At 41.2% G+C, this 23,103-nt stretch overlaps 1 protein-coding gene across 9 annotated transcripts in view; it reads right to left on the bottom strand.

Annotated features, from left to right (window-relative positions):
• Positions 1–23,103, bottom strand: part of LOC128744127 (putative transcription factor capicua) — a 118,561-nt gene that overhangs the window by 46,509 nt on the left and 48,949 nt on the right. For all 9 annotated transcript variants that reach the window (XM_053840921.1, XM_053840922.1, XM_053840923.1 and 6 more), the window contains exon 3: positions 5,379–6,415. In XM_053840921.1, the coding sequence (XP_053696896.1) occupies positions 5,379–6,415 (1,037 nt within the window). The remainder of the gene's footprint in view (positions 1–5,378; positions 6,416–23,103) is intronic.

Here is a 23,103-nt window from a genome sequence, read left to right on the forward strand (position 1 = left end):
CTTACTCTAACAAGATTTTGGTGTCTAACCGTTATTTTAAACAGTGAAGAAGGTTAGATCACCACACAGCTTTGATTCATCGACCAATGATGCCGCATTCAGAGGAATGATTATCTGCATTTTTATCGTTCAAATATTAGTAAGTTCACCTAGAATTAACCTGCATATGCTGATAGACACAATCATTTGTATTGAAATTATGTTCTGATTGACGGTCGTCACTTATCGGATGTCATCAAAGTGAAGTGTTTTCAGGACCGACATTGTCATGCTAACATTGCTAACATGCTAAAAAGAAAGGAAGCACGCGGAGTGAGGATTATGAGTGACGTCCAAGCAGAGTATGGAGCCATCTCAAGAGTTCAAAAAAGTGATGTCAATCTGGGCCCGAATTTCCAAAAGTGGGAAGCGAATAGCCGCGCGATGCGATCCATCGGATCATGTCAGAAGACAGGCTTAAAGATGTGATTAGCCGTACTTAATTACTTATAAAAAGATTTCGACTCTAGCAGCTATCGAGGCATTACTTTACTAAGGTTTACTCTTTGGCTCGTGCAGCACGTTCTTCACAATCGTGTGGAAGATTTGTGCCATCAAGTGTGCCTTCTTTACTCCAGTCTAAAGACTGGATTTTCCAAATGTTTCTATAGCGGTGGTCTTTCCAATAAGTGGAAGGAATTATAGAAGAGAGTAATGGGAAGGTAGATGTTTTATAGTATTTCTAAAGTCGGAAAGGCGTTAGAGGAAAAGACGGTAGTTGAAGCAACACTTAATAAGTTCGTGGTTCGTTACTTTTTACCAAACCAAGAGATCTGCAGGTTGAAGCAGGTTATAATGGTAGTCAAATATAAGCGGATTCGAATCTAGCTTTTCGCCGGTATTGCATAACCCTTGAACCCTAAAGGATTTGTAAAATTCAATTTCTAGAACCTTTAGCGTGTGACGTCTTTCAGTTTCTACCATCGCTGGGGGAACTGAGGAAAAATTGGTCCTCGTTGGGTAATGGCATGACAATGATGGTTACTAAATGATGAGAGTCGCCTGAAAGGAGCGTCAAAAGTAGCTCTGGCTTCCAAGTCTCTACGTCCTAGCGCTCCCTTCAGGAACTAAGTCAAACGATGACGATCGATAGTCATACCTGGAAATGCTGTACACCCTTGAGCAGCTACGCTGGAAGGTGAGAAGTTGAGTACGTGTTTCCCAGGTGAGGAGCGGCTCAAACAGTGTCTGTCTCGGAGCGAGCGGCTGAATATTAGGGCTGTTAGAATTTTCGTGTTTACCGAAATCGTACGAAATTTACTTTAGATTTTTTGGCAGAGCACCATAAAACTACAGTTAACGCTATGGTAAACTTCATCCAGTTTCGTTAGATTTCGGCAAACACGATCGTATATGTGTGTGAAAATTAAGAGCAAATTCTTCAACTATAGCTTAATCAAATCAACTTAGACGCATCGAAAAACAATAAATCCGATGATGCAAAAGGAAGGGTTGTACAACAGACTCGAGAGAACCTATGTAAAGTGTCCAAGGAAGTTTTCCGTGGTCTTATTGGAAGACATAGCCTTCATCTGTCAACCAATGATAACGGTTTAAGACTCATAAAATTTGCCGCGGTCAGAGGAATGGCCATCTGTAGCACCTACTTTCCACATCTGAAGATTTAGAAACACACCTGAAAGCATGCAAATGGAGACTCTAGCTCTAAGATCGATCATGTCATGAACAGACACTTTCCAGATGTCATCGATGCACGGTCTTTTCGGGGATCAAATAACGACTCTGACCACTATCTCGTTGTGTGTAAGATTCGCGCAAGGTTGTTAAATGTGCGACGAATGCTCGCACTGAGAGGACGCTACGTTTCAACATCCACCGGTTGACGGTAGATGGCGTGGCAGCGGAATACGCTAGAAAGCTTGAACAACGAATCCCAGAACAGCAGAAGATATATAAGTGGATTGGGGAGGAACCTCCATGGTGCCATTGAAACAACTATGAAAGAGCTTGTAGGCACGATGCGTGGAAGACAGCGTGTCAGGTTTGATGCCGAAAACCAGAGAGTATCAGGCCAGGAGTCGCATGCTCACTGCGGCTATACTTCAGAACAGAGCAAAGTATAGAGAGACTAGAGCTGTGGAAAAAAGAACCCACCGTCTAAAACAACGCGAGTACAACGAGCACATGTTCGCCGGTACAGAGCGAAGATTCACTAGCAATGACACACGGAGTTTGTACAAAACGGTGAGTTTAAGTAATTGTGCCAAGCCTGTGATGTGCAATGACGGTGCTAGCAATCTGCTCACTGACAAATCGACGGCAGCAGCCAGGTGAACAGAACACTTTCAGATGTTGTTGAATGGAGAGGTAAACAGGGAGTTCAGCAGAAACAGGATAAGAATTGCGAGCGATGGTCATATTGTGGAGCCCCCAACAAAGGAAGAGTTTAAGAAGATAATCATTGAGCGGAAAAACGGTAGGGTTATTGGGAAGGCTGGACTTCTTGCGGGGAGTTGGCGGCTTTACGACGGAATCCATCCGCTCATTGTCAGGATCTGGGGTGAAGAGTAAATGCCGGAGGAGTAGTTGGATGTCCTCATTTGCCCTATTTTTAAAAGCGGACATCGATTTGAGTGTAAAAAATTTCCAAGCATTGCACTGCTTAACTCTGCCTATAAGGTGCTCTCCAGGATATGGGAGGTTCTGTAGACTGAGACCATTAGCGGAGTCCTTTGCCGGTGAGTACCAAACTGGTTTTCGTAAGGGCCGTTCCATGACGGATCAGATGTTTACCCTATGTCAGTTATTAGACAAGTTCCGGGAGTTCAACTTTCAGACTCAGCATCAGTGGACTTTAAGGCGGCGTACGATTCAGTCAAATGATATGAGCTGTGGCAGATAATGCTAGAACAAAGTTTTCCGACGAAACTAATTACGCTGATTCGTGAGACGCTGGATGGGTCAAAATCATGCGTCAAAATAGCTGGTGAGATCTCTGCCGCTTTCGTGACGTAGGGTGGACTGAAGCAAGGGGATGCACTCCCTAACCTACTATTCAACATTGCCTTCGTATTACAGAAGAGCAAACGAGGAAAGGAACGGGACTGTCATCACGATAACTCACATGCTTTTTGGTTTTGCGGATGACGTCGAGCTGAATCAGCGGAATAAACCGTAGAGCAGTGGAAGAGGTCTTTAGGCCTTTTAAACGGGAAGTAGCAAGATTGGGACTTACTATTAACACCGTCAAAACGAAGTACATGGTTGCTGGTAGGGAACGTGGGAGTCCAAACGGTGTTGGTGCCGAGGCGGAGCTAGATAGGACTTCATATCGTAGTTGAGGAAGACATATACCTTGGTAGGCTCGTTAATTGTGATAACGATGTAAGCCGCGAAGTGAAACTACAAATTGCAGCCACGAATCGAAGTTTCTGCGGATTGCATAGCCAGCTGAAGTCCTGTAGTTTGCAAATTCGCATAAAACTGGCACTCCGCCGCACTCAATGGATGTGCTCTGTCGACGACGACGCACGGTCAGCTGGTGTTCGAACGGCAGTCCAGGACTGACAATATGGTAGGACCATAATTCGTTCCGTCGCCAATAAAGTCAAGTAATTTAGTTAGCTTTGGTCAGCCTCCCAGATGGCCTTGAGGTAGAACGCTGGTTTAACGACTGGCTTCGTCGTGTGTTTGAATCTCAGTTTGACCAGAGAACAGGTTCGGCAGAATGCCATTCACTGACTACGTGACCGAAAGAAATTAAACACAATAAATAGAAGCACATGGCGAACGAACCCAAACAAACATCATTGTCAAAATTACTGTCTTATCTGTTAGTGGAATATTCATTCAAGTAATAATGTGCTACTTTCGATTTTCATATAAGTCTTCATTAAAATAAACAAAATTTTTGCATAAATGCCTTCATTTCTTCTCTTTCACATAAGCGATCGCTTGCTTGCGAGTTCTTGTGCGGTAAAAAGTAGAATGAATGTCATGTCATGTCAGTGAACGAATTTGTCAGCGTTGGCGAAACTAGCGCTTATATCAAGGAGGAAGGGAGGGGGCGAGGGTCAATTATAACCCCAAGCATCTTTGTTGACCATTTTATTTTATCAACATTAAAAAAAGAAAAAACGATTTTTTTTCGGTCAAATGCGCATTTCAAAATAAATAGAAGTTAATCGGAAAAGGTTTCGACTTTTCACAATTTTCGCATTTATACTAAGATGCTCAACAAAAAAAAAAGACTTTATGATCATCAGCATATTAGAGTAAAGTGCAAATTGTTTGCGTGAGTTTATGCACAAATTGCGCCCGAGTTCTGTTACGTAGGTGTAGTTTATAGTTTTTATCTTCAAAATTTTAAGAGTTGAGCTAGTTCCGCCGTTGGTTCGCGATTGAAATCTATTATCGGAATAAAACAATCGTTTTAGACAACATTTTTATCACTAATTAATTTTTCCTACAGATAGATTCGATATAGGGCAACGAGTTGCAAAAATAGTTATGATGTTGTAACGTGAAATAGTCTAACATATTGTATTCTATCGCCCTAGCATATGGATATTCTGGAGTTGAATTCCATAAAACCTATTCTTACGGTATTTATTTCCGAAAGCAACTCATATTTGCAATGATGCAGGAAACTCTCGTGCTCCCATGCCGCATCACTTCGAAAAGACACACGGAAAAGCATCAACGATTGCCTTTATCCACTCTAACTAACCCCGCTGGCGCTGCTAATATGGTCAAACGAAGTAAGAATAGTGTACACTATACACATTCAAGTGACACTTCTTCATGACGGTCATGTGATCATTCCCAGCGGCCTGCATACGCAAAACGAAACGCTTCTGCTTCTGCTTCTATACCTACTCCCTGCGGCTGGCTGGCTAGCTGTGTCTTCAGCGTAGTAGCATATATTAGCATGTTTGTTTGCGAGTAAAATATCGCTATTTTTAAACAATAAGGCGAGCGGTTTATGCAATAAGTCCAGAGATTGTAAACAGACTGTGATGTTGATTTGCTTTCGCGGAAAAAAAAAGTCCGCACCGCGATACTATAGACACCCTACAGTACGGCGGTGTTCTTGCTGGGGTGATGATTCTAAGTGGAGCTCAACATTTGTTTTATAACAAATGTTACGCTTAACAATGTGAATGGTTTTCATAGAATTGCAGAAAAAATCATTTGCATTTTTTTTAATATCAAACTTGTCTTTTCAATCTTCCCTAAGGATGGTAAAACATACGTGACTTAGTTCGGTGCGATTTTTTTTGCCCGTTTGCGGAAAGAGAGCAAAGTTCGTGAATCAGAGTTTCACAGACGGCTCAACGAGAATCGTACCTATTTATGCCTATTAATGCCGGACTTACCCGTAGGAAACACTGGTGTAAATTTTCTTATTTGCATAGTAGCCATCCACGGTTCGCAGTGCCTGAGCTGGCGGCTGTTGCTGTTGAGGACGTCCTAGATCAGATGAGAGTAAAATTTGTCTATGTTGTGGCTGTTGTTGTTGTTGTTGTTGTTGTTGTTGTTGTTGTACACCACATGGCATGCTATAGTGCTGCTGTTGAGACCTTGTCCCACTGATAGTGCCGTTGTTACTGCTACTACTAGGGCTACCACAACCGCTTCCTTCATCCATCGGTACAGGATGGTGCGAGCCCATCGAGGTGACCGTTATTATTGCACCCAAGGTGTTGGTACTATTGCTGTTGCCCGATGCAGGCGACGGTGGCCTACTTCCGGTGCGTTCCGAGTATCCTGATGAAATTGTTTCATTCATCTCTGAATGCTCATTGGTTATGCCTGCATTCCCATTACCACTAGTGTTATTATTTACCATACTGTTGCTAGTGTTGTTTCCATTCAATTGCTGCATTCCTCCTCCGGTGTCCACTGGCAGAGGTCCAACAGATCCTGCACTGCCCCGGTGGGATTCCATTTCCTCGAGCTCGGCCAGATCAAACTTCCGTTTCTTCGGATGCTGGCGGGGTTGATTTGTACTTCCATTGCTAGTATTGGCTGTTCCGACTGCGGCGGCCGCTGCCGCTGCTGCTGCTGCCACCGATGTTGCAGTTGCGGCCGCCGCCGTCGTCGTCATCGTCGTCGTAGCTGAGTTTTGAGCAGTCGAGGATCCACCGGAGATGCTGGTTTGCGATAACATTCTATTGCCGAGACAGACGGTGTTACGGGTTGCAATGTGCTGCTTGCTACTGCTGGGGGAACTGCTGCCGAAGGGTTGCTGCTGCCCGTTCACATCGTTCCCGATGATGGCTGCGGGCAGGTTGTTGGATTGGTTCGATTCGCCGGTGTAGCCAACCGGTGCCACAACATACAGCTGCCTGACTGCGGCCGCCGATTGCTGATAGTTGACCGTGCCAACGCTGCTGATCACAGAGGCCGGAATCTGCAACGTAGAGAAGAGCACAACATGACACTATTAGAACAGGTTTATAGGGCAAGAAAGCTTCGAAATAATGAACTGCGAAATATTTTAAAAACAAAAATAAACACCTTAAGCGGGACTATAGTTTTACATTTGTAAAAGAATAAAATATATGGTTCTGAGATCATCATCGATAAAAGTTCAATTACGTTGTTGATTAACTGACTCATACTTTATTCAAGTAAGTTGTACAGTTCTGATGCAGTGGCGTTCTTTAAATGACTCATTCGACTGACATCGACAATTAAGGCTTGATGCACAGTGTTTTGTTTATGGATTTTTACCACTAGCAGTGAAGTATCTATAAAAATCCGTTGTTTATAGTTTCTAGATTTAATATAGATTTATCGAACAGATGAGATGGATTGTATTAGAGTTTTGGAGGATGATCTTCGTAAAAAAATAATTAGGTACTTAAGATTTTACAAATGTTGTGATGGAATAAACGATTTCCCCCTTTTTTGTTTTAAAAGTTATTTTGACACTCAAATTTCTAGATTTTACTTGGTTTATCTAATGTACATTCTATGACAATAAATCACAATAAAAGATTTTATATTAATATTTTTGCTCTACAAAAAATAGTTCATAGAATTTATGCTAAAAAGTGAAATAATGTTTCCGCATATATTTTAGTCATGCCAACTAATTGCCACTAATGCACTTATTTAATTTTTTTTTGTAATTGTTATCACTGATCCGTGGAAAGAAGCGGTAATGTTTGATTTACCAAAACGCTGTTCCCTTGCCAGGAAGGTACTGCATCACTAGAGCGCAACTAGATTTTGGTACCATGGAAGCCATTGATCTTACCACCACAGTGGTACCGTGTTTTCCACCGCTTTATCCAAGACAAGTACGATCAGGGGGGCAGGGGTTTTTAACCGCTTTATCCAAGAGAAGTACGATTCTCGAGCCTTACATGGTTCTAGCGCAGCGGGAGACTTGAAAGACGGCGGCGTATTGGCCCCTCCGGCAGTTACTGATGTTGCGTTGGAGGAGAACTGCTACTCTCCTGCTGCTACTGAGAACTGAGAACAGCCTTACAAACAGCCTTACACTGCATTCGCTTGTACTATCAGAATGTTAGAGGACTCCGTACTAAAGTCTTCGTCTAAACTTCTTCATCTCAGTTAGCGATGCGAAAATCGTAGTGACGATTGTCACCGAGAGCTGGCACAATGACCGGTTCTATTCACCGCAGCTGTTTGGAACGGAATACCGTTCTGATTCAAACTTAAAACAGTCTCAAACTTTGGACACTCAGAATAAAATGCACGCTGGCATCGCTAATAGGGTAAGGAACGAGTTAAGCAGTGTTACCTATTTTAATCAGTTGAACATAAATGATCCGAAAATGCACTTTTTTATTCATATTTTCAAAATCTTTTGATAGGATCATCTTCACAAATCACTTAACCATACATTTGATTCACACAAACACAATTTACTGGGTTTCCGACAAGAAATATGATGAATTAAAAATTGTTGTCCAAAAACGTACATTTTTCAGCTGCTCTTCAGCAATCGCCACCTCGCTACTAACGAATTCATCAAATTTTCAGCACTGATTACAACCACTCTGAAAGTCAAGCACCCAATTGGCACATACCATATTATTCAGTCTCTTTTTTTCTATTATCTAAGGCTTTGTCAGTAGCCAAAAGTTTTATTATTTTCTAACAAAACTGAAAACAAATTCTGAATTGACGGAACCTGTTCACCACTAGCAGCAGCTGCAGCACAACTGATGAACTATCGTGTTGCCAAGACACTGTTTCGGTTCTGGAAATAAGAATTTTAAGTTTGAAATTACCTGAAACCTCCTATGGTGAAAACGGGGTTCAATACTTTCAAGAGAAATGTATGTTCATAATTAATTTTTCTTTATTAAAAACAACACAAAAGACAGCTTTTTCAATAATTTTCGAAGATTTTCTCAGTGATTTAATGAAGCAACGATGTGTTTCAATGTTATTTGCTTTGACAACACTGTTCTGATCGTTTGTACTCGGATCGTTTGTACTGCTGTATGTTGACCTCTTTTGTTCTCCCACCATCCTTATGAACAGCGAGTGAGACGTCAAACTCGCAGTTTCCCATAAGAACACCAGAGAATAAGAGACGACGAATACCGTTTGCCGAACTGTGCGGTGAGTGTATGCCCCGATAAACAATTTAGACAGATGGCATTTTACGCATCTATGCCGATACGCTATGCCGATTACGCATCAGATGCCGATTAGTAGGTCACGGATAGGAACGCGAACTTACTGAATAGGGGGAAAAGTTCGAGGGATTTTTTAAGGGGACGTAAAAAAAATTCAGATTTCAGTATTGCTTAAAAAAGCACCTCGCGGGTGAAAATGGGTTCGGTCTGTTCAAAATTAGTTCCGCCGCTCCAACTTTTAAAGCGAAAAATCAAAAGTTTAGCTCAACAATAGTGTCTTCCAATGGTAACAGCTTGAAGAACTAAAGATAGCAAGAAGATTGGTATGCTGATATTCCCCACTTAGTCAACCCATCGCTTGTAATAAGGTAAAACAATCAGTGACCCGCTTAGACTGCTTAAAACTAGTTCTTTACCCTATAATAAAATAGTACGCTTATTGTATACCACCGTGTTATTTAGGATGTCCTCTATCCGGTGGTATACAATAAGCATAATATTTTATCATACTAGCGATACTAGCGAGCATTTTATTTTGAGTGTTCGAAGTTTGAAACTGTTTTAGGTTTGAATCAGAACGGTATATTGTTTACCGCAAGTTTGAAAGTTTGATTTCAACCATGCTGATTTTTTTTTGGTGTTGGTGTTCTGAAGAGCACCAGTTTTATACGAATTTGCAAACTACGGGAGTTCAGCTGGTTACGTAATCCGCAAAGCCCGATTTGCGGCTGCAACTCGTCGTTTCACTTCGCGGCTTACATCGGAAAACCATGTTTTAGCATTATCCGTCATAGCTCATTTCGTTTGACTGATTCGTACGCAGCCTTCAAGTCCACAAACAGATGATGTGTCTGCAAGTTGTACTCCCGGAAGTTGTTTAGTAACTGACGCAGGGTAAACATCTGATCCGTCGTGGAGCGACCCTCACGAAAAGCAGCTTGGTACTTGCCGACGAAGGACTCCGCTAACGGTATCAGTCTGCAGAACAGGATACGGGAGAGCAACTGATAGCCAGAATTGAGCAATGTAATTCCTCGATAGTTTTTACACTCGAGTCGATGCCCCTTTGGGCAAATGACGCCATCCAACCACTGCTCCGGTATTTGTTCTTTCTCCCAGATCCTGACCAACATCAATGGTGGATTGCTTCGTACAGACGCTCGTTTTTTTGCGTTTAACCAGCCCGGTCAAATACATGGATTTGCCATTTAAAATGTAGAGGAGATCCGCTGCGCTGAAGAAGTACTGCCGTATTCGGGATGCGACCACCAAACGAGAATTTGCTAAAGCTAGCTGTTGATACACAACCTATAACCACCATATTTACTCGAAATATGTTATGCAAAAGCAACATGATCTTCAACCAAATCTGAAACGTCTGAACCGCATTCGTTAACGAGAAGCGCAAGGAAACTAGATTTCCAGGTCAAACGCCACTTCAATCTTGCAATACACCGGTAATTTCTTTTGCTCAGCAGTTCTCTAGTATGTTCGCCGGCAGTAATGCTTCAGCCCATTAAGTGTAGTAAGCTTTGAAGTTCGTTTCTGAAAACGTATGCGATATAAGTCAAGTTGAAGCTTTTGTCCGGTAGTGTCGGTGGTTGACATGCTGAGGAACACTGAGTCTTGTGACTTCCGGAGTACTTCAGATGTTCCTCAAGGTAGCAAAGCCGGACCCATGCTATGCTCGCTGTATTACCGTGATGTCTGTATGTTACCTCTTTCAGGATGCAGAACCGTGACACTGATGATCTTAAAATTTATCATGTATTAGTGCATTTAGCTGCTGATTGTATCGAATTACAAAAGCTTATCGACATCCAGGATCATGGCGTTCTATTGGATATCGAATTACATTCCACTACCACCAACACAGTAGTTCATCATTTCCAAAGCAAACATGAACCTTGGATTTTTTCGGGTCATCCAGCTGGTCGCTTATTAGCGTATAAAACTTTATGCGGAGTCCTTTGTGTTGTCATCATCAGAGTATTAGAGAGACCTCAAACGCCAGTTCAACTGACAAGACAGGCAATGTCGCCAACTAAAACACAGCTAGAGCCCCAACCATAGCCGACACGCCTGTGCCTGTAGGCGGAGGTGTTTTGACCCAGCGCGGACTTCACGAACCGACTCTAAGATCTCTCTGCCAAGGACCGGGAAGTGGACCCGCCATCAATTTTCCAACACAAATAACCACAAATCTTGTACCACCACTCGACCAATGGAACAAATTTCATCTTTCTTCCCCCTGGCATTTATGCACTGTCCCAAGATAGGTCTACAAACTAAATTGAGCGCACCCCGACGTGTGCGTTCGCGGTAGTCGACAGAAGCTTTAAACCATGAAGTCGACCCCGTTTTCCAACCCTCGAGATCAAAGAGCCAGTGCCCAGTATTTGTAACGGGAATCCGTCACCAAACTCCAAAACCCAACTGCTAAATATAGTATTATTGTGAATTAAATGTAATACAGTATAACAATTGACTTAATGCTAAAAGCTTAGTACCTCTATTATTGCCCGTAATCATCGTAGAATGCTCCTTTGGCATCCAAGCCGGGTATCGCATCCCGCTTACATCCCCTTATTCACCCTAAGCCCTCGGCCGACCCAATCAATCCGACATTTTTCGGAGATATTTGTGATAGCTGAGATAAATCGGGATGAGCCCGAGAAACATTCATCTATTAATTATCATAGATCCACATACTGGCCTCATTCTTAACCGGAATAACAGCATTTTCTGAACAACGCAATAGTCACATTTGGTAAATTTTTACCCCGAGTCCCACTGGAAATAACAAAAGTATTTTGACATATAGTGTATGTTGCTGCTTCGTCGTAATTGCCTATTCCCGTCCTATCCAACACAAATTATTAAACATATCAGCATTTTCATGACACACTAGTTATTCCCTAATAGTTTGTTGTCTATCATGCGCAGTCAATCAAAGTGAGCTGAGATCTATTTAAATGCTTTTTATCATTAAAGAAGTCCTACCAGCCAAATTTCCTACGTTTTTTAGTGCGACGAAGAAGAAAATGTCGACTAATCGTTTTAATTTCCGTCATTCATAAATGAAAATAACTCACGCAAGGCATTATCGTTATTCTACAGCCAGGAAAACTTGCCTGACTTGCATAAATTTTGCAGAATAACATTTGTCATGCCGTCCTACACAAATACATGCACGATAGTTTCGTAAACATTGTTGTGATTGTAGACCAACTTCGAGTTTTTAGTCTTGACCTTGAATTGCGGTCAAACATATTATATTAATATTTTTTGTTCTACAGTTGATGAAGGGACGGTAGGGGAAAGTAAGGATTTTTTTTTGGAAAATGGAGGGGAAAGAGTGGAAAGGAGGGGGGGAAGTCGTCGTTGTGACTCGTACCTTTTGTCCAATGCTGGAAGGTGCATGGGTCGAACCAAGCTATAATCAGAGATTATAGCTGGATTCGAACCACAACACCTACCAGGGCGTGTGGCTCGCTGGTACTTGTACCTTTGAACCATAGAGGCGCTGGACAAAAAGAGACTGCGCAACGCACCTTACTAATGCAGCGACGTATCTAGTTTTGGGTTATTTTTAGATACACAAATTGTGGGTATGAAATGGGGAAGGCAAATGAGGAGCGTCCAATATAGCTCTAGCTATCCCAAGCCCCTACCTAGCGCCTCCACGGGGCCATACCCGGTAATGCTCTATTGAGTAGCCAAGCTAGGAGGTGCGATACTGTGTGGTTCTCGGCTGCCTGATCTCATAATCGAGGTTTTGGGCAGACGGTGCGGTGGAGCCACACGATCTGGTAAGCATAATATAAGTTATTTTAATTATTTTTTTCGTTTTAGCTTATGAAGCATTCACTGCTTTATAGTGAAAACTTTGGCCAATACGAGTGTTAATACTGCACATGGATATTGGATACCAGAAGAAAAATTAAATCAATTATTAGAAGCATTTATGGAAACTAAAAGGACGCAACTCTATTCCATTCGAAGGACTGCTGGTGAGATTGTTCTATTTTTACCCATATATACCACATTTCATAAATAAACTAGAATCGGGAAGAGGGAGGGACCATCAGAGCACTTGTTTGAAGCGGTGGGCCTAGGGAGAGTGAAACAGTCAGCTTTCTAGGGTTAATCTTGGCCCGATTAACAACACATCGTGGATAATGAGCGGGCTCTTCTCCCCACCTGCTGGAGTCATTCTGCATTAAGACGGTTTATTCAACGATTGACTCAGGTGACTTAGCCCTTGGAAGGAGATTCTCTCCCTGGTAAGTGTAAGTGATGTTGCTTATCGACCAATTCCCTTTTGGCCCTTCACACAAGAGTTGTGAAGCATGACCAATCGTTGAAAATGTACAACTCTTTTTGACATGATAGGCTCATGATGATTGCTATGAACGGATGTTCTGCTAAGGCAGGTGGTTGTATGTACCATATATTCATATCATATTCATTTTTAGACACACAAATTGTGTCTCTTCCTCCGTCAACTGTAGAAACCACCGACCGAGAAGTTTTTTATCTAACTTAATTTTACTTTCAGGACGACGACACTGTCACAGGCCCTTACGACTTGCAAGGCACTGCGCGTGACTTTGTTCGTCTGTAAGCGTGTTAGAGTGTGAACCGCGATTCTCAACGCGGGTGTTTGGAGAAAGGCTCCGTTCCTATGAAATTGTTGTGATTTTTAGTTCGGACGATGAAAAATTTTGATGGACGGATTTTAAAACGGTACGACGAATTTAAGAAATAAAGCCAGTTGCGTAATTTCAATGATATGCTCTTATAATCGCTTTTCGGTGATTTCAAAGTTCACGGATCGGAAGGTAACTGTGTTTTAGTCAAATCAACACAAGAACTTTTAGAGTATTCATTAAATCCATCCAACAAATGATGAAAATTAGAATGGCTTTACTTACTACGACGGGAATTAGAAATAAACCCTACCCACATTCAGTAGTAAACGTGATCGCTATTCATTTACTAATCAGTTAAAAATCACAGGGCGTTTTTTGTGAGTGTTTACTAGTTTTTTTTAATGCGGATTAAATTTCGAATAATAAACTTAAACTAAATTTTCATATCTAGCAAATTTATCATGATAAAATTAGCCTTAGTAATTATTTGCTTCGTTGCAATCAAGCACTTCCGATAGCTAACAAAACTACTTATTTTACCGATCCTTTACAACTATAAAAAACACTATAAACGCTCGGTTTTCCAAAACGAAACACAAGTGGGTACTTGTTAGTGAGAGAGTAATAAAAAACAGCAGTAATATCCAATCCGGATAGGGCGACTGGAAGTAAAAGTTGCTGTTAATAATTCAAACATAAATTCAGAGCGCCCGAGGCGCAGTCCGGAAAAATTTACTAAGAATAAATTGTTTTCTCAGTGCTGCAGCAGCGACGATGAAATCGAGCAAAGTTTCTTGCACTTCAGCAGAAACTAAAATCCGGCCGACCCGACCAGGACGACGTAACCTTGAGTGCGTCTTTATAGTGAAAAACTTGGACAGCTATGTTGCCGTCTTCTCTCCCGCAAGTCGGAATGAACGAAAGAAAAAAAAACTATACTTCACTATCGCATATCCATCCAGGGAGCCAAAGGTAAACCTGAAGAAAGTTGAACCGGGCGATGATGGCCAGAAACAGGTTTTTTTTACATCCCCGTCGCCAGTCATCTTCGCTCTCCGCGGGCTACACGCGATCGTTGCCGTATTTATGTTTCGTTTAATTTTGAAATGAATTTGGCTTCTGTTTTACGCCTCTTAGGAGTCGACTACGCCCGATGGGCTAATGTCGTGTGCGGTGCGAGGAGCCAGTCGGTGGAAGTAAAGAGCCTATTCACAAAGAAGTAGGTTCCTGCCCAGCCCAGCCAACGATGGTTCATAGGGAAGCGAAATGTTTAAGGTTTTGCTGTGGCGAAAAAGGGAGCAATGAAAGATAAATCCGTTTGAAATGCAGCTAATGGAATCTGAAGCTGTTTACGTTTTAGGCTGTTCTTCCCCGCTGCAGCATGTGTTGGGACTGGGAGCTAAAATTATAACGAGCTGTACGTACAAGGCAATGACCTCATCAATGAATGAGGTGCTTAGTTTTGATGCGTCATCACTTCTATTGCTTTAGGAATCGATGTAGTACGTTAGTCGAACTTTGCTTATCAGAAGTCAATTAAATTGACATTGACATCCATTCAAGCATCTTCGTTTGCCTACGTGTGCCTTCATGCGTATGCGGTGCGGCTCTTCCGCATCATTCCACTCAAACACAATTCCATACAGTAATCATCCTTCCAGAAGTAAAATCAAGTCAAGCGGTTACTTTTCGAGCCACGCAAAAGGGTCATGGCGGGCTGCTATATTTATATTTGTTTTGAATCTATATTTATAAGACTCAAGAACGCAGAATAATGAAGGATCCTGCTGAAGAACGAAAGGGGGAATTAATTATTTCCCATCCACTTGCATCCATTCGTCCCCAGTTTGTTTCCTCACACACATGTCTGTTCGTCTGTTCGAAACGGTAGCTCGACAACGACGACGACGACGGTAGGTCGGAATGTAGGATATGAACCTGCCCAGGCTGGAAAAAATGAGACTTTTTGCATCGGCACGATGATGCCGTGAACAACGGTAGCCGCCACCCACACAGCGGAAAAACGAGGATTGTGTTAACGATGCGCAAAAGAAGACACGCACTGAAGCCTCCTGCCGGTTGATGTTGCTCACTGGAGTGTATAGGAAGACCCAACCCTGTTCGTTCACTAGTTAATACTAAAATGGTTTGCAGGCCATTTGACCATCCAATCAAAAAGTTTAGAGGTGATAAAAATCGTGCGTAAGGTTGTGAAAATATGATGCTAAAATAAACAGATTGAAACGAAATGTTTATTGATTAGCAATGAATAATACCCTCATTTTCAATTAAAGTGGGTCACAGCTGCAAAACAGACGAACGATTTTTTTTTTCAAATAGACGACATACGTCTTTGGTAAATCATATCGCTAAGTACAACAAAAAATTTGATAGCTTCTGTGGGATAAAAAAATCAAAAAAATTTAGAACAACTGTTTTATACGAGAACAGCACTTACGTGCTCAGGCTTTGTCGGTGGGTAAGGAACCAAGCTTTTATAGTACAAAACAACAACATTCATCAGCAGGACTGTCGACCGAAAATCCTCGCTCGGAGAAAGTGAAGCCGACGAAAAATAAAGAAGGAGACGGCTTTCAAAGTGTTGAGCCTATATTCTACCGTGGACCCCCGTTCGTTTGACCATTTTTAATCTGAACACTTTTTAATCCGAACCCCGTTGGTTTGCACGACGTGCAAATTAAAAATGGTTCAAATGTCATTCTCAACATAACATCATTTGTTTATGCAGACAATGCACATAAACACGATTTGTTTGTACTGACCTAGCGTGTTTAATCGGTTTCACATTTCGTTTTCCTAACGATTAAGATAGAAATTCGATCGGAAAATGCAATATTCGCACTTGCAACTGCCGACTAAAACAAACCACCAAAACAATAATAAACAGCAGGGCGGCCAGTTCACAGCGGTTTCAGCATATTTCGGGTTACCAGTTGTTCAAATTAAAAAGTAACCCTGTTAGTTTGCATGAGGAATCGTTCAAACGAACGGGGGTCCACTGTATTTGAAAGTTCCTTCCCGGCGGCTTGGAGTCGGGCCACTTAACATTCATTATTATAACGACTGCAAGTATATAAATATGTATAAAACACCAAACACATACATACAACACATGATACACCATTTCCGATTATATAAGCAAACATTGTTAATCTATTTAATACGACACAATTCGAACGAAGACTCTAGAAAGAGACGAAACAATTAAAAGAAACTGTCCACTTCCTTCCTCGTCAATTCGGGGATTCTGATGCTCAAAAATAATTTTCAATAAATTTTTTCCGGTTATAATCGACTCCTAGAAATTCTATTTGCGGCCTAAATGCTACGCAGTTGGCCTGGCCGTTAACACAGAACAACGATAGACTTAAGTAATCGTCATTTTCCAGGATGCTTTCAAGAATTGGCAGCGTCAAAATGAGATTAGATTAGATAGTTCGTGGGCAAAGCTCCATGCGTGTCCCAAAATACAGAGGCTGGTAATCTGTTGTTGTTTCGGACGTTGTGGCTGGTTTTCTCTGCATTGGGCTTACGCTTTGTTGGACTTCGACGTGCAGTAATGAATCTATGTTAAAATCCTTTCCATTACCAATCTAATCCATTGTAAATTTTAACACAAACTTTAAAAAAAATGTTTTGTAAAATATTAGTAGACATAAAAATAACGTTATTTTCTGGCCTGATTTAGCTAGCTGACACTACTGTAAAGTAGAGTGGTGCTAATAATGTCCGTTTTGTGCCGAAAGAGATGAACCTTCTAAATCGTCAGCCCAGCTAGCATTTTTGTATGAATATAAAAGTAAAAAAATCAGCATTACGTACAGATATGCAAACCAATAAGTCGTAATTGATGCGCCAAATTGACATATCCGTCAAATTTTGGAGGCCATATACGTGATGAGGAATAATTATACCCATTTCATCTATATAAGAATGTATATACGATAAAATCCGATTAAGCGCGACTCACTGCATACTGCTATATAATGCTGTGCTGAAAATCGTATGTGTGTTAGTAATTATACGATTAAAAATCAATATAGGCACACTTTATTAAGCATTAGATACGATTCCGAATTTGATCAGAGATATTTACGATAACTTGATGTACGATTTGGTTCTAGCTGGAGCGGAGTTTCAACTCATTGAAAAAGTTTGTTCAATTGTCAAACAATGACTTCGACGAACCCAGATAACACAAGATCGTAATAGAAAGTTCACATTAAATCGTTTTCATGTCAATTTTACATTGGAAATGTATAATGATTATAGTATGTCAAAACAAAGTGAACAATAAGTTGTTTTGCAGTCGTGCGTGTCGTCATATACAACTCAGGACTGTGAATTATAAAGCAGTATAGATGTTTGCAATATTTAGTTATATCTTAACCATATATTCAGGAGTATTAAGTTGCGTGTTATAAAAACTGCAGTATAAAATGCAAGATAGAATTACGAATAATTGTCGAAATTTTCGCACGTACATTGCCTCCACTTTGGTACATATATGTTCTTATTTGGCGTGAAATATTACTTTTTCGTTCAGATATGATTACATATTTCTCAGTTGCAATCGAGATATACAAACCAAATGGTTTACTGGTAAGTGAGGGTACAGCCAACAGTGCTAAAGATATGCGTTCAACGTGGAAAAAACAAGTTGATTCAGTCGCGTTTTCAACTGTGCAGGATACCGTGGATGCAGATAATTTCGATTAACTCCCAATTGCGATCAGCTTCCAATTTTGATCATTCAACTAAATGAGTCAATTTTTAGAAGATTTATTCATAAATAATAGTCAGTTGGCTGCAACGTTTGCCTCCCACGGACAGTGACTATTGACGGCGATGAACTGGAAGCCCGGCCTTCCAGTTAGCTCCGAGGTATGACGCTGCCCTAATAAGCCAGTCGTTGTATGTTTGAACCTCGACTGGGAGAGGCTGTTAGAGTCAATAGGAACGTAGCCCTGTAGGGTCATGCACCATGTCATGTAGGAATAGGGCCCTGCAATTGTCATGCAGTCTAACAGCTGGCTGCGAAGTCTGTCGTATAAAAACAGGTCAAGTTTCGATAACGATATGTAGCACCTAGGCTTTGCTTTGAACTGAAAGTGATTGACGAGTTCGTTTATGTAAGATCTCTGGTCGCCGCCGTAAATAATACGAGTAAGGAGATCCGACGACGCATTCAAGCTGGAAAAATCCTCCACAAGACGCTTCGATCAAGGAGCATACGCCGCCGCACAAAGCTGACGATGTACAAAACGCTAATCAGACCGGTAGTCCTCTACGGGCTTGAGGCAGTAACTTTGCTTACGGAAGACATACGTGCACTCGCCGTATTTGGACGAAAGGTGTTGCGGACTATTTTTGGCGGAGTACAAACGGAAAGCGGCGAGTGGCGGAGGCGTATGAATCACGAGCAACCGGCACTGCTTGGAGCAACCGGCAGATTCCCATCGTACAGTTGGCGGAAGCTGGAAAACTACGGTGAGCCGGCCACGTCGCAGGGATGCCGGACGACTGTGCAGTGAAATCCGTTCTCTTTAAAGATCTATTTTCTGTAAACAGCAATTCGGTTTATGCAGCTCAAACTGTAAGTAATGAGTTTTAAAAATTGGATTTTCATAGGGTAAACTTACAACAAGCAGTTTTCTTTTTTTTTTCCTTCATACACACTATAATGTTCCTTTGCCTACTTTACCTCTTTTACTTCCTTTGTCGTTTCGTTTTCCTGACAAATTCTGTTTAATAAATATTGACTCACTGAGATAACTTCTTTTTAGCTATTTACTTACGACTTCTTTTTCGGTTTTGGATTCTAATTCCTTTTTTCTTTCCAGGTTGAGCAACGGAAACGACGGGATTCATGCTCACTCTCATAATCAATCTGGCTGGAGCAGAGCCGGCGTTACAACACGCGAGGCCCTATGCAGATTCAGTAGCGAGGCTACTACGGAATTGGGTTAATTGTCCATTGTGACTGTCTGACTGATCGTCTTTTGAGGCAGGCTCCAATTGTTCTACACAGTTTACGGACTCAACTATCATTTCTCAAGACTCGCCCTGCGTTCATACCAGAAATATTCAACTCCTCAGAGCGTAAGAGAAGTCACGACTAAATTGTATATTGGTGCCCATTCCGTTATTGAAAAAATCCCCTCAAAGCAATTCACGGACCGAGGGTATTACGTCGAAGGGCCGCATGTAGGACGTGAGCTATTATAGTTATAGAGGGTCAAACAAAATTATCATTTTCATGTTTACATCCTAACACTTAACTAACTACTGTATATACTTTTCAACTACCGCAGGGTTTGAGTCAATGTTGCGAATCGAGCGAGAAATCAACCATACCTACTCACACGCCAAAGAGTATGAGAAACATAGCATTCAACACTTACGCCGCACACGCAGGCGTAAAAGATACAGTCGCCGATGCTGCGTGCAGGCATTCTGCTATCTACACATTCGCGCACGCACATCCCCATATCGTCTTCCTGCGTAGCTTATTCCCGAGTCAAAAAATTCGTGGGGAATTAGCTGCCCGTGATCAGCTGCTGGTGGCGCATTGGAATACAAACTTTGCATTACTTTTTCTTCTTCTTCTGCATCCTCGCCCTCGATTCTACTCACAGTTGGGAGTACGAGCCGTCGTGAGTAATCGGTATCAGCAGATCGGGCTGCAACTGTAGCTGTTAGCTAAACACACGCTCGCAAAAACGCGTTGCAGCGCATGAAGAAATAAGAGCGGGAGTTTTAAAGGGATGCTTATGCCGGCATGTTTGTTCGAATTAGTACGCGTGTGTGAGAAAATTGAACCACACGAGTGTGGGCTTCGCAATACTGATTTGAGTAGATAGACAGTAGACTTAACTGTTTAGTCTATTAGCTCCCACCAGTGACCAAAGTAAGGGGGAAGAAACTCCTCCTTGTGGACAACTTTTGACCACCGAAATCGTGACCGATGTATTTGCCAATTATGATGGGATTTCTTTCTCGAAAGCATTGCTTAAATCCAGCGCTTTGTAGTGTGGTTCATTCTGTTTTGAAAAAAAAAAACTAATAATTGAAACGAAGGATGTGTAATCGAAGGCTCCTCCAGTATCAGGGGAAGCTAAAAGTGCCGTTTCTTGATATTTGAGCGATTTCTCAATTATCGATTTAGCCTGTTGGTATCTATGTTAATCCTCATCTATGTTAATCCCCCAATCTTTTAAAACTCATTGCGGGTATAGTTATCTGAGATTTTCTCCATTAACCCAAGAAGCGTTGATGTTAGGTTTATTAGGCCGAAAGCCTTATTTATGATTTTCTTTTACCCCCTCTACTTTCCGCCAATGCTCCGCGGTATGTTATAATTTACACTTTACACTGTATATTTAAACAAAAGAGGAAAGGAAACAATGGCAATCATGCAAATATTTCTGAACAGCCTATTGTATTGTATTCAACCACTGATTGTCCAGAAGAATTTTTAACATTTTTCTCTAGTCATCACCAAGCGCGAGGCCCCCCTGAAGGGGCTCTGGGCTGGAGTTTAATACTTATGCCACCAGTATCCTAGATTCAGCCATAAATTCAAATTGCTCTTTATAACTTCCACGTAATCAAAAGATCATAACTTGTCTGCTTTCAAACACCGTAGATGTAAATTCGTACAAGTAAAAAAGCATCCAAATGAAAATATAACAAATAATCTGTTTCGTCAAAATCTTTAGAATATCTGTTAGAATCCTAAAGATATTTTGACGAAGGATTTTTTGCTAAAGATCCAACGGATTTTGACGCTTTTACTATTTGTTTATGGTTAGGAGCGATTAACGTGGAATGATAAGTGAAATTGATAAGACTAGGATTACGTTAATTTTCTTTTTCTTTAGATGCTTTCCTGCCTTTAGATGTCAGCCTTCTAGGCTCGAAGGACAGCGCTTTTAGACTATTCATTGGCAAGATAAGTCTCACCGAATGCGGTCGTACCGGAATACATTTAAATTATTTCTTAAAAAATTCGCTCCCTATACTTTCGTCCTGATCCAGCCTCATTTGCAAGTATAATAATGTGCAAGTGCGATATAAACACTCTGTTACGAATTGATGCTGTCAAGGTGCAGCAGTAGGTTCGTTATGACAGCACTGTAATTATGTCTCATACGGATCGATTTTGCTTGCAGCCTGCCGAAATAGAAAGTTAACTTTCGATGTCCTCAGAAATTTTTGATGATGGTTTCGCCAGCTTATAGGAACAATTTCAAGTCAAAAGCATATTTTTACTTTGGACTCAATTAGTTACGTCAGGAGGAGCAACTAGAAATTATTAGTGATAAGCTTCAAATGTAAACAAAAGAAAACGAAATGCAGTCTAGTCGATTGCTTGAGTTCAAAGAGTTTTAATTTCTAATAAATTAAAATCATTACATTAGTGGCGAATTTACAAATTCACTGAAATAATTAGACATCATCGCAGTGCTTTCAACATAAAAGAATTCAACTGTGTACCCAACTTCCTGAGTTCTTTCACTAGCTCAAATGTCTATTACCGGTGCGCGGTGGTGTGATGGTCGTACAATGTATTAGGTATACAAAAAATACTTCACCGGTGGTTGAACCTTGGTTGGTTCCCCTACATTTTATTATACGAGCTCTGAGCTCTGTTGATGGGGCTAAGCAAGCCCCATCCGCAGCAGAGGGTGGGATCTCTCTGGGGCGAGTGTTTCATCATTCCCCCAGAAGCAGATTAAAGATCTGTGAAACGAGATTAAATTCTTTGTCCTTTGCGCTTACGCTAAATGACAGCCGAAAAGATGAGTATGTTCATGGGGAAGGTTACACAGCAGATTGACTACTATGTATTAACATACAAAAGTGGGTTCATTCACCTAGGAACGGAGTGGAGCTTTTCTGTTTCATAGTTTATTCTCTTCAAAATTGAACCAAACATTGAAATTGAAAGTTAAATTTAAAATTCAAATTAAAGTTAAAGTACATTTAAAGCCAGTGTATGTGAGTAAAATGACTTTCAAATTTGCAAATTTCGTCCTGGATCGTCGACGTGACCACGGAAAAAAAGGAGAGTTAATGAGGTTGATTTATACTGTTTCTTTCTTCTTTGGTCAACGAAAGAAAAAACTCCTCCCATCCTCTTCAGCGAAATTTCTTTTCATTTGCATTTATGATGACCTGAAAGGAAGCTCAGAATGGCGCTTGGTGTAAGCAAACTACGCGCCTGTGTTACCCCGTGAAAGTTGCAAAATGTTTAGGAAGAACCATCAGGCCAGCTTGGCGCTTTTTGAAAAGTTTCCAAAATTACGATATGTCTGTGAATATATTAAGAGTGCGCATAGAGAAGAATTTCCTATCATTGAATGGCGATAAATCTCGACATTGAATTTGCTTTTAGATAGTTTAGAAGTTTTCTTCAGTCGATTCTTAGAGCATTGTGCTAGACAACTTTAGAGCAAGGGCTAGAGTCCTAATGAAAGGTCCAGGAAATACTTTCGGGGTGGCCACTGGCTACACAACTCCTTGAAAAAATCCCGACTTTTACCTGATATTTTCCCGGTCGGATTCGGCTTTTTTCCGACGAAAACTCTCTTCGTTTTTCGGTTACAGAATAAAGTTAACACAGATTGTTTACATTTCAGAGCAAAACTCAGTGATAGCGACTGTCATTCACCTCAACTATTAGAAATTGAAGACATGATTTTCAAATAATTGAATCAATTCGACTTTGATTGACAACAGTGATATCAACTCCATTTTTGCTGCGATAAAAGATTTTACAAGCGTCTACCGCCTTAAAA

Source organism: Sabethes cyaneus, chromosome 3, assembly GCF_943734655.1.
Source record: "Sabethes cyaneus chromosome 3, idSabCyanKW18_F2, whole genome shotgun sequence".
In the NCBI taxonomy this organism is placed as follows: Eukaryota; Metazoa; Arthropoda; class Insecta; order Diptera; family Culicidae; genus Sabethes; species Sabethes cyaneus.